At 44.5% G+C, this 13212-nt stretch overlaps 1 protein-coding gene across 1 annotated transcript in view; it reads left to right on the top strand.

The window, feature by feature from the left end:
- LOC102448247 (sodium channel protein type 5 subunit alpha-like) overlaps positions 1 to 13212 on the top strand; it is a 122444-nt gene that overhangs the window by 38073 nt on the left and 71159 nt on the right. The window contains exons 9-12 of the mRNA XM_089776792.1: positions 8101 to 8298; positions 9112 to 9294; positions 9761 to 10165; positions 11838 to 11964. Of these exons, the coding sequence (XP_089632918.1) occupies positions 8101 to 8298; positions 9112 to 9294; positions 9761 to 10165; positions 11838 to 11964 (913 nt within the window). The remainder of the gene's footprint in view (positions 1 to 8100; positions 8299 to 9111; positions 9295 to 9760; positions 10166 to 11837; positions 11965 to 13212) is intronic.

Raw genomic sequence — 13212 nt, 5'->3', positions numbered from 1 at the left:
GGGCTACGATCCCTTCAGTTCCTTCTCTGCCACCACCAGCGTTTGTCGGAACCCTCAGTGAGCTCTGCATTGAGCTTCTCAGACAGATAGTTAGCCTTTTTTACCACATATTTTAGTTAGTGTTAGCTTTAAAATTGCCTTCCTTTCACTTTACATTTTTTTTTCTTATTGCAATCAGCTGAGGAGCCGAAGATAAGTGACGGCTCCCTGCCTCCTGCTTTCCTCTGGTGGGACTCGCCCCCTCAATTCCCTCTGCATTTTATTTGATTTTATTTGATTTACTCTGTTTTGAGGAAAATTTTTCTCAGAAACCTCCTCAGAACACCCCCCTCAGGCTCGTATACCAAAGCCGGCTGAGTTCAAGTGCCATCTATTTGCTGCTTGTATATTCTGCAACCAGAGGGGTGTTCATTTATCTCCACTGCATGGGGGAGCACCACGGTGTGATTCATTGCACTCATCATAGAGACCTGACAGCTGGAGCACACAAAGCAAGAGAGCTAAAACTGAACGGAACTCGGACCAATCCTTGTCCTTGGTCCCCCTGCATCCCTGCTTAAATCCTCACAGCAGTGATGTTAGAGAAAGCAGCTTCAGCTGCCTTAGCTGTGAGCTCTGCAACCTGTAAACAATCTAAGAGGCCACATAAATATACTAAAAGGGAATCCCCTTCACCTAAGAAAGGGCGATCCCACAAATCCAAGCCAGTTCTGTCCCCTGTGGGGGCTCTGGACAAGAGCTTGCTGGAGCTGTGATCACCCACTGCACCCCGAAGGTCCCAGCACCTGGCCACAATGCTGAAACAGCTTAATTAAGTCCCCTGTGGCACAAAAACCCAGGGCAATCCCAGTACCATCCGCTCCACCGACACCGTGCTCTGCTATTGATAAAAATAACGGTTTCATCAAAGCCCCACACTCGATACCGTTGGTGTGTGCTCCTTCTCCAGTACCGGTCAAGTCAAAAGGCACACAGGCACAGTACCTCCTGGCACCTGTGCCTCAAACTTGTTCTTTTACATCTGCAGACCAACTAAAAGTTACCTCAGTACCATAACTCCACTTTTTGGTACTGATGTCTCCCCAGTACCAGCCAGGTTCTCTCCAGCAACTATAGCATCTTCTGCACCTCCTTTATCTAGTAAGGAGGAAGCCGTGTCTCTCCTAAATGCCATGTCACCCAGGCATTCCTCTTCTAAGAGGGAAAGACACTTCAGCCACAACCCCTGATACCTCAGTAGCACCCTAACCAATGTCTACTGCCTTCTATGCCCGCGCCTCCCACTTGGCCCTACTGGGACCCCATGGCATCTTATAGAACACGCCAGCAGCAACAACAATATCATGCTGATCAGGTTCACTCAAGACCCACATTGATGATGTGGAAGAAAACAAGCCTTCACTCTGCGTTTGTAAGCAACAAGTAGCCAGAGGCAGTTTATTTGAGCAATGTTGCAAGGGAAGTCTGATTCGGATGGGGGGAAGTGGGGAGATCTTTGAAATACAAGCAATTCTTCTTCTGGTAGTCCCCGTGGGTGCTCCACGTCTGGTGTTGGCTCATCCCGGTGCCACGAATCGGAGGCTTCACATAGCCGTGTTCGGCCGGACCACGCATGTGCGAGTAGTGCTAGAGGCTGTTCACGCCTTTCATCTGCCACGCATGGTCTGGCCCCCTCAGTTCCTCTCAGCTGCCCCTGGTCACGGACGGAGCTCTTCCCTCCCCTCAGCGTTATTCAAGTTACCTGTGAATAGTTAAGGGAAATACTAATTAGCCGTTATTTGTTCCTCCTTCTATATACTTTCAGTCGTTCCTTAAAAAAAACACAAAAAAAGACAGACTTTATGTACATGTTTATCTCCGTTAGTTATTGTTAGCGTTGTAGTTCTTAGTTCAGCGGATTAGCCGCCTCAAAAAAAAAAAAAAAAAACAAAGAAAAGAAGGGAAAAAAAATAGAAAACTGATAGAAACACTCAAATAAAGTACCAGATAACATACTTAAAGGAAACAAGAGAGAGTGTCAGACGCCTGGAGTGGAAAAATGTATGGATCCCCGGGTTTTAAAAAATGTTCTGTGTGCCGGGAGGCAATGCCGGTCTCAGACGGCCACGCTGCCTGTATCGGATGTATTGGGGGAGGCACATTTGCCTCAAAAATGCTAAATTGTGCTAAATTAACAACCAGAGCCCGCAAGGACTGAGAAAGATGCCTACAAATGATTCTGTTTGACAAGGCACTGATGCCTTCCGACGCTTCCTGCTCGGTTGACCCTGACCCTGCTACAAGAAAAAGGCGGGCTACCTCTCCGGGGATGGCTTCATCAAAGAGGAAAAGAGCCTCCCCAGCCCGATCCCTGCCAACCGTCCTGCAGACGCGGGTGAGTGCAGGAGATAAAGCCGGCACTTTGGGCTCCACCTCTGGCACTAGTAAGCCCAGGACTTCGGGCTCTATCTCCGGCACCGCACGTATGCAGGGTGCAAAGAAGTTGGCCAGCACCAAGCCACGAGCCCAACCCTCCACGGCACCGCCAGCACCAGAATGCCGTTCTAAGGAGCCAGCACCACCAGCACCGGCAGCCCCGGCACCGGTTTCCTCAGCTGCTCCAGCTGCAGCGCCACCTCTGTCAGCTCAGGAGCTGTCTTCAGCACCATTGGCACCACCAGTGCCTGAGCTAGAGCAAGCAGTGCTCTCCACTCCTCAGCCTGCAGCTGCTTTAGCACTGGGGCCCTCTCAGCTTCCTGCACACCCAGATCTGCCAGCAACAGCACCAAGGAAAGCAATCTCTAAATCATACACTCACGCTGTCTCACGCTCCCCCTCCCCGGTCTTCTCTCCAGAGCCATCCCCACAGCCTCACTCTTCTGTACCATCTGGCCACACCAGGGAGCAAGTGATTTGCCCACGGTGTAGTGTGTCACCTTATTATTGCCACCATAGAGAACCTAGATGGGCATACCCAAGGCACTCTTGATCGCGGTCCCCTTCCCGGCACCCGCGCTCACCTGTATGTTCACCATGCCATACTTACTACATTAGACATGGCAGCGCCATATCATCTAGGCAGTCATCCTCTGGGCGTTTGGACCGACACTACAGTCATTATCACAGACCCTACTACTACGTATCATCTCGTCACAGCTGGTTGCACTCTTATAGAAGATTGCCGTGCTCCTGCCATTCTATCAGCCCATGTTTGCTGCATACCGAACCTAAGAGACAGTTGCCGGCTCAAACCTCACCTCCTCCAAGGACCCCAGCTGCCCAGTTGGAACATTCAGAACCAGAGGAGGGGCAGCTGTCAGAAACAGAGACAGACATGTCGGCTAACGCGCATTCATCACTTCCTTCACCGAACGAAGCTGTAACCCCAACTGACGCTTCACCTCCGGATGACCTGAAGGAATTTCAGGATCCTTTTAAACATGTGGCGCAGAGCCAGGAGGTACAACTGACTGAAGCCCAGGTGAAACAACATAAGTTGCTCAAAAATCTACACCCCCAGCAAAGATGAAAGATCGCACTTCCCATTGACAAAGCGATAATGGAAGTAGCAGAGGAGATTTGACAGATTCCAACATCGATCCCACTAACCAGTAAAAAAGCAGATAAGAAATACTTTTTTCCATTTAAAGGCTTAGACTTCCTCTTCAATCATCCCCAACCTAACTCCTCGATAGTAGTCAAACACTAGTAGGTACCGTTTATTTGGAGCAGCTCGGTGTGCATTTGTTTCTCTGTGATGACCACTTCAAACCCAGACGGATTCGTCATGATGTTATATAGGCAGGTACATAAAATTTCCTTATTAGAGTGGATGCGACAGTCCTTTGGGCACAGGGAGGCTCCCACACCTTGGGCTCGTCTACACTGGCCCCTTTTCCGGAAGGGGCATGTAAATTTCTCTAGTCGTCGTAGGGAAATCCGCGGGGGATTTAAATATCCCCCGCGGCATTTAAATAAAAATGTCCGCCGCTTTTTTCCGGCTTTTAAAAAAGCCGGAAAAGAGCGTCTAGACTGGCCCCGATCCTCCGGAAAAAGTGCCCTTTTCCGGAGGCTCTTATTCTTACTTCAAAGAATAAGAGCCTCCAGAAAAGGGCACTTTTTCCGGAGGATCGGGGCCAGTCTAGACGCTCTTTTCCAGCTTTTTTAAAAGCCGGAAAAAAGCGGCGGACATTTTTATTTAAATGCCGCGGGGGATATTTAAATCCCCCGCGGATTTCCCTACGACGACTAGAGAAATTTACATGCCCCTTCCGGAAAAGGGGCCAGTGTAGACGTAGCCCTTGGGTATGAGTCCCCCCCAGCACAGCAGAGAGACCCAAGCAAAGCCGCACAGGCACAGCAGGGAGACACAGCAGGGAGTCCCCCCCAGCACAGCAGGGAGACAAGAGCAAAGCCGCAGAGGCGGGGGACCCCGCCGCCTCTGCGGCTTTGCTCCGGGGCAAAGGAGCAAAGCCGCACGGGCAGCGGGGTCCTGCCACCTGTACGGCTTTGCTCGGGTCTCCCTGCTGTGCTGGGGAGTCCCCCCCAGCACACCAGGGAGACCCGGAGCAGCTTTTCTCGCCCCAGAGGACGCGGTGGCGGGACCGCTGTGCTCTGGGCGGTCCCGCCGCCCGCAAGCTCCGGGGCGAGAAAAGCCCCATTCGTAATTGCAGATCCGACATAAGTCGGATCCATGTAAGTCGGGGACTGCCTGTAAATGATAAGAGGGTAAAATCATAAACATATTAAGATATAGAAAAAGGATACTTGGTATTGGTAAAGGGAGGAAATACATACAAGAGGCACTACATTTGCATTTTTCCAATCATCTAGGACCTCTCCCAATCTCTACGAGTTTTTAAAGATAATGGCCAAAGGCTCTGCAATGACATCTGCCAACTCCCTCAGTCCCCTCAGATGCATTAAATCCAGACCCATGGATTTGTGTATGTCTAGCTTTTCTAATAGTGATAGAAATGTAGCCGTGTTAGTCTGGGGTAGCTGAAGCAAAATGCAAGACAATGTAGCACTTTAAAGACTAACAAGATGGTTTATTAGACTCTCAACACTTCCGTCTCCTATGTCCAGCTCCACCTCACTTCAAGTGTGTTCATTTTTAATATACAAGACAACACCTCCTCCTTTTTTTCCCTGTCTATCCTTCCCGAGCAAGCTGTACCCTTCAATACAAACACTCCAATCGTGCATATTATCCCACCAAGTTTCTGTGATGCCAACAATGTCATAATTGTACTTATTTATTAGCACTTCCAGTTCTTCCTTCTTATTACCCATACTTCTTGCATTTGTATATAAGCATCTAAAGGTATGTCTACACTACCCCGCTAGTTCGAACTAGCGGGGGTAACATAGTCATCCGCAGTTGCAAATGAAGTCTGGGATTTGAATTTCCCGGGCTTCATTTGCATGAAGCCGGCCTGCGCCATTTTTAAATGCCGGCAGTTCGAACCCCGTGCCGCGTGGCTATACGCGGCACGGAGTAGCTAGTTCGGATTAGGCTTCTTAATCCGAACTAGCTGTACACCTCGTTCGAACTAGTGGGATAGTGTAGACATACCCTAAGGGTGTGTCTAGACTACATGCCTCCTTCGACGGAGGCATGTAGATTAGCCAGATCGGAAGAGGGAAATGAAGCCGCGATTAAAATAATCGCGGCTTCATTTAAATTTAAATGGCTGCCCCGATCTGCCGATCAGCTGTTTGTCGGCAGATCGGGGGAGTCTGGACGCGATGCGCCGACAAAGAAGCCTTTCTTCATCGGCACAGGTAAGCCTCGTGAAACCAGGTTTACCTGTGCCGATGAAGAAAGGCTTCTTTGTCGGCGCATCGCGTCCAGACTCCCCCGATCTGCCGACAAACAGCTGATCGGCAGATCGGGGCAGCCATTTAAATTTAAATGAAGCCGCGATTATTTTAATCGCGGCTTCATTTCCCTCTTCCGATCTGGCTAATCTACATGCCTCCGTCGAAGGAGGCATGTAGTCTAGACACACCCTCAGATACTGATTTGATCTTGCCTCCCAGTTTTGCCCTGACCCTCCTTTCTCTCTCCAATTATAGCCCACACTCCCTCCCATTTCTGACCCATCTCCCAGGTCTCCATGTTCTCCACTTACCTGTGGGCTTTGCTTACCTGTCCCTGTCGAACCTAGTTTAAATCCCTCTTCACTAGGTTAGCCAGTCTGTGTCCAAATAGGGTCTTCCCCCTCCTTGGAAGGTGAACGCCATCTCTGCCCAGCAGTCCTTCCTGGAATAGCATTCGGTGGTCGAGGAAGCCAAACCCCTCCTGGTGACACCATTCTCGCAGCCAGGCATTCACCTCCAGGATCCACCTGTCTCTGCCCGGGCCCCTACCTTCGACAGAAAGGATCGAAAAGAATACCACCTGCGCTCCAAACTCCTTCACCCATACTCCCAGAGCCCTGTAGTCACTTTTGATCCACTCAATGTCCCACCTCACAGTATCATTTGTGCCCACATGGATGAGTAGCATGGGGTAGTCGTCAGAGGGCCGGATAATCCTCGACAATGCCTCCGTAACATCTTGGATACGGGCCCCCTACAGACAGCATACCTCCTGAGATGAAATGTCAGGGTGACAGATGGGCACCTCCGTCCCCCTCAGAAGAGAGTCTCCGACCACCACTACTCTACGTTTCCTATTCGCAGTGGTGGCAGCAGACCTCCCAACCTTGGGGGTATGAGGCTTTTCCTCCTCCATTGTAGGGGGTGATTCCTTATCTCCTGTATAAAGAAGAGTATAACAGTTTCCTAGTACCACGGCGGGAGGGTTCGGAGCAGGGGTGGAGCAGTGCCTGCTGCCAGTGTCCACACTGAGCCATCTCCTCCTCCACCAACGGTGTGCCCACAGTCCTGTGTACTGGGACAGCTACCTTAGCTGTCTCCTCATGAACACGGTCCAGGAATTGCTCATGGATTCGGGTGCTCCTCAACCTAGCCACCTCCTCCTGTAGCTCTCCCACCTGCTGCCTGATAGATTCCACCAGCAGGCACCTTTCACATAGGATGATCTCCCCAGTCTGGATATCAGTAAGTGGGAATTGCAAGCCACAGTCCCTGCAAAACCACATAGGATCTGGGTAGAAGCATCCATGCTTAGGTGCTCTGTCTGGCTACAGGCGCAGGTGGAGGAGACAGAAGCAGTGCTGGCACAGGTGTTGTGGGTCTTTCTAACCATCATATGCCTCCCTCTGTCAAACTCCCTCTCAAACTCCCCTGTCTGCAGCCCCCTGGTTGCTCTGCCTCTGGTTTTTAAAACCTGCTTGTCTAGGCCAGGCCTTCCCCCTCGTGAGTCACACAGGGGAAGGCTGACCAGATGCAATCAAGAGAGCAATTAAGGGAACAAAGGGTCAGGCACTCAGTCCCAACTGCCACAGCAGCTGAAACTGAAACTGCAGTTCATGTACAAACACCTTAGATAACCAGTTGATTGCCCTACCTTCTCCATTTGAATCAGGGGTCCTCCTTTGTTGCTCCTTCCTCCTTGTATTTCTTCCTGGTTTTCCACTTTCCTACTTACTTCAAGTCTACATGGTCTATATGATTGGCAACATAATACAGAGTCTTGCACTTCTGAGTCTGACTAAAACCTCTTCCTGTTTGCTGTTTGGCAAACTTCTTTGTGATGTTTTCCAGACTTCCTGTAAGGGAACAATAAAATGCTTCCACAGCCCTTTAAACTAACCCTACTGTGTGGCCGTTCCAGGGAGTGTAGTGTATTAGAAGGAGACTGGGATATTACCATGTCCTGCTCCAGTAGCACAAAGGAATGTTCCCCTGTGATGCAGTTTCCTTTCTGTTCAGCCAAAATGAGCTACTTGTCAGGAAGATCATTAGGGCTAATTTGGGGTATTATAGGAAGTAGGAGAGGGTGCCAGAGGAGGACAGAGTTATTTTAAAGTTCTTTCCAAGCATTTTATTCAGGCATATGGAAATGTAACCACACTTTTAAAAACATTTTAGAATAATATTTACTACTTTTGAATCTTCAGTGTGCTTTCTGATATTAATTAATCTAAGTAGACTTGAAATGTCATTCCAGACCTTTTTAACTTTAGTGCATTCTTCATGCTTTTACAGACTCTCAGAGCTTCTGGGAAGATCTACATGCTCTTTTTTATGTTGGTCATCTTTCTGGGCTCATTTTATCTGGTCAACTTGATCCTGGCTGTAGTGACTATGGCATATGAAGAACAGAACAAAGCTACTATTGCTGAAACTGAGGCAAAGGAAAGGAAGTTTCAGGAAGCCATGGAACTGCTGAAAAAAGAGCAAGAGGTCCATGAACTATTTCCTTGTTAAAATTAGGCAATCTCTACCGTATAGTATATAATTTCTGTAGTAAAAATAAAAAGGAATCCAGTGACACCTTAAAGACTAATACATTTATTGGAGCATAAGATTTGTGAGTTGCAGCTCACTTTGTCAGAAATTTGTAGTGAAATTTATCAGTCAGTTCTTATCTTTGATTGTGTATAAATGACTCTATAGTCAACAGTGAGAACAGGTGCCAGCTACTATCTTATTAAAAGTTATGAGACTGCTGTCTAGAGTAATAGGAATGATTCCTTCCTAGACTATAGCTGTGAGGAGTGAGTAGCAGTACATAACTTTAGTCAATTGTGCTATAAGGAAAGTAATATTATCAAATATGTCTAAAATTCCAGCATCCGATAGTGACAGATTGTGATTTTCAGTATTTCAACGCTCATATTGAAGAGTGGATAGATTATACAGAATCAGATGAAAAAAAATTGTATTTTAACAGTAAGCAAATGAGTAATGAGTATACAAAAATGGGAATTAAACTGTATGCGTGTTCCAGACTATTATATTTGTCTCTGTTAGGGACTAGTATCTGTTTGCACATAAACATGGAGCATGTAACTACTCGGTGTGGAATGGAAAATTCTCCCTAATTCCTGCTGTGATCAGCTTGCACCAAAAACCATGAGTGTTAGTATTTTAACCATCTATATGAAATGATTATTGTTAACAAGCAAAAAATATGGAGCACAGCAATTTTTTCCCTTACTGATATGAAATTGTGCAACTATAATGCCAATTATGCTTTTGTCTGTTTAATTTTAGGCATTGGCTGATAGAGGAAAAGATACAATGTCACTTGGCTCTTTTGAAATCTCACCTTTACCCTCAAAAGAAGTCAAAGATAGAAACAACAGGAGAAAGAAAAATAAGTCCTTAGGGGTAGAAGATCATGTGGAGGATCAAAAAATTCCAAAATCACCGTCCACTGATGAGCCACAAAATTTGGTAATTCATTGTGTAAATCTAGGAATTGCTCAAAAGCACAAATAAAGCCCCATTAATAAACAGTTGTCTGTATTTATAGATATAAGCTAACATCTGCTTCTTTAATCTTTAAAAATCTCTTTTGGGATGGGAAAGAAGCATATAATGTTACAATGCAAAAGTTTAACTTTGAGAAAATTATGTATGAAATTATGTATGTATTAATATATATAATTACATGTTCATGAAACTGCTACTTTTACAGAAAATTACACATCTATAAAATGAGCCATTATATATATATATATATATATATATATCCTGCCTCAGCTAATAGGATTTCAGAAACTGTCATTTAAAATCTAAATTAAATCCTTTTTTAAATTTCTTCCATGGCTGATGGGGGAAATAAAAATCTTTATCATTACCAAGAAATGTATTGCTTGATGTGCCATTTCCCCCATCTTTCCTTTTTTGGGACTTTTAGGTTCTTCTTGGTCTTACTTATGGTGCAAGTGCAAATCAAATGAAGCGCAGGTTCAGCCATGGAAACATATTCAATTTCCAGATGTCTGGCAGAGACATTGGCTCCAAAACTGATTTTGGTGGTGATAATGATATGAGCAATGTTGGGGAAAATGAGATCCAGCATGGGTCACTGCTGGTTACACGGACTGGAAGACAGCTCAGTTTGCAAGGTCAAATGAGCCATAGTTCTTACCCTGCTACTCCAAACTACATGCAGAATGGCAAACGGAACAGCACAGACGGTTACAAAGGCGTGGTTTCATTGATGGGAGGAGGAAGCACCAGGGCATACAATCTAGAACCACTTTCTCCTGAAGGGTTATTGCTCACCCCAGTTATGGAAAACCCTAGAGTAGGTGATTTGGTAAGAAAAGTGAAATTTTAAAAATGTACTTATTATGTTTTCATGTAGAAGCATAAGGTTTCCTATGGTTTCTTTACATACTTTAATATTTTAAATATCCACCAAAATACAGGGCAGGACCTGCTGAAGAAAATCTGTTGTCTGTTATGCTATTTTAAATCTGGAGTAATTACAGCCGGTCCCCGAGTTACGAACAGTCAATTTACAACTGTTCGCATTTTGACCAGTACTCCCATTAAGCAGTCGTAAAGGCGGTCCCCGAGTTACGAACGCGACCTGTGCTTTTGAAAAGCGCTGTCGCATGTAAATCAATGGGGTCCGACTTACAAATACTTTGAGTTATGGCCAAGTGTTTGGTCCATAACTCGTTCATAAGTCGGGGACCGGCTGTATGGCGAAGTTGAGTACAGAATCAAAACCAGTCTGGGCACTGTGGAACAAATTCATCACTTGAATAAGAAGAGACAACTTCATTGACATAAAGGAATCATCATTTGCTTACTTCAGCAGTGAAAATGGCCACATGACTTTAACACAGTTCTCATGCTGTTGACAACTGTTGTTAAAGTGATAGAAGTATTTCCATTCTAAGCCGCCTTTTTCAGCTGTTCATAACTTTTACACATTTTTTGGGAAGCTGAAAGATTATAGGTCTGGTCTCCACTAAATTAGAGCAAAATGAGTTCAGACATTTTTTAATATGAAAACTAATTAATGTGACCTTTTTTAAGCAGCCCTTGTGCTGAAATGGTCTGCAATAGAATGATGTAATCTGGAATGAAGATACTCCTTAGATACAAATCTTGGTATCACCATGAAAATTTACTTTTGTGTGGAGTCTTTAAGATGGTTTGAAAATTGTACTCTGCCTCTAACATAACCATTTTTAATAATCTTTCAATGCACTACAATAAAGAGCTTCACTGTATATGGGTACAGGTCTTTTGAAACAGTTTTATGTGAGATTTCAGAAATTTTGTAATGTGTGAAAATTTTCCCACTGGGGATGAGGAGAATAGATGAAACATAATGAGAAACAATAACACGGACAGAGGAGAGCTGGCACTGTAAAAATAAAATGTGTAAGCTCAGTGGGAGACCTTCAACCTGTTGATCCTGCTCTAGGATAAAAGATTTGAGAAGATTGTGAATGGGAAAGATATGCAAAATGTTAGGACTTATGGATGATCTCTTGTTGAAAGCATACAAAGCCACCAAATATGTATATGATTCCAACCTAAATGTATGAAGAGAGGGAAAGGGAGGGAGGTCAGGATAACAAAGTACATAGAATGTTATAGCATAGATTATCTGCTTGGGCACATGTGTACAATATGCCATGTGTTTAGTGATGTAAAGAAACACTACAGATAAATACAGGATAGAAAATGCAGAAAGATCAATAAATGAGGAATTGTAGATCGGTAGAACCTCTTTAACCAAACTGAAATTTGTGCAGAACACTGGTATGAAAATACAATGGAAACTTGAATGACACAAGGGATTAGGGACTTCATTTTACAACTCATTCTAAATGGCTATTTCCTGAAGAAGAGACCCATTTATCTCACTGCATGTCTCCATTCATATTAACCTCCACAGTTATCCTGTTTGCTTAATACTTCACTTTGTTTCGTGATATTTTGCTAATCATGTTTACTTCTTTAAGCAGAGCCCTTTATGTAATGAGGTAAACAAGATGTATTTAACCTCTCATCTGTCAGGGGATTATTATAATGAGCCACTTCAAAGACAAAGGGCAGCAAGTGCAGTCAGTATCATTACCAGTGTTCTGGAGGGTAAGTCATTTATCATCATTTTTAAATTCAAACCTAAACATGTGTTCATGTGAAAGTTCAGAATGTCATCAAATCGTCAACAGTGAAAAATTTAAAGTTGTTAATAGAGCCTTTGTGGACACTCTAGTTAGGAATTCCAGAATTAATGTACCTATGCAGCCTTCATTTGGCTCCTTTGTGAATATGTGTTATAAAACAGTCTTTAATTACATGGTCAGACTTTTTATTCAACAAGACCTTCCCTCATTTCAACAATGAGGGTGCATCTCCTCAGCAGGATTTAACTCAAAATTGGTTACGCAAATTGAGCTACGTCAATTGCATAGCTTATTTCAAAATAGCTTATTTCAAAATTGGGAGCGTCTACATAGCACTTATTTTGAAATAGAGCACTCTTCCTCCAACTTCCCTTACTCTTTGTACAATGAGGGTTACAGGAGTTGGAGTAAGAAGTCCTCCAGCTTGACAGCATTTCAACGTTATTTTGAAATAACTGCCTGCTGTGTAGATGTGAACTATGTTATTTTGAAATAACACTAGTTATTTTGAAATAATGTTGTTGTGTAGATGTACCCTGAATGAGGTATGTGTACTGGGATGGAGAATGGAAATGTTCTTGTATTTCAGGCACTGGAACTGGATTCAAGAGAGCTGAGCTGTATTTCTGACTTTACCATAGTCTGTAATATTGAGAAAAACTATCATAAGCACATGCTCAAGAGAGCCAAATAAAGAATGCATAGGCAAAATTAAATCTGTCATTTCCAGACTTTTCAGTGTTTGACTTTGCAGTCTTAAAATTCTTTTAATTTAATTTTTTATTTATAATTATAAATGTATCTGTTATCTGATATGTCACATTATAAGAGTTTTGTTCACCTGCTTATAACTTGGCCAAAATTAACCTTTTGGGGTGAAATCTTACATGCTTGGTATCTATTTCAGACTGATCAGTTTTGGAAAACTTCAGCTATAACAATTTAGCCAATTCTGAAAAAAAAAGTCTAGGGAAAATATCATTTGTTTTGCCTATGTTACAACGGGGAGCTACTCCAAGATTTTGGAAAGTGGTCGAGGGCCGCACTCTTCCAGGATATTAATGGAGGAAGTGTGGGATCTAGGATGGAGGTTGGATGCAGGAGGTAGAGTGGGATCTGGGAGGGAGTTTGGGTAAAGGAGGCAGTTGTGATCTAAGGCAGGAGACTGTGGTGCAGGGTTTTGGAATGTGATCTAGGGCAGGATGGGTTG

The sequence above is a fragment of the Pelodiscus sinensis genome, chromosome 2 (genome assembly GCF_052426305.1).
Source record: "Pelodiscus sinensis isolate ZL-2025 chromosome 2, ASM5242630v1, whole genome shotgun sequence".
Classification (NCBI taxonomy): Eukaryota; Metazoa; Chordata; order Testudines; family Trionychidae; genus Pelodiscus; species Pelodiscus sinensis.
Note: the sequence above shows the minus strand (reverse complement) of the source record. Positions and strands in the feature narration are given on the sequence as shown.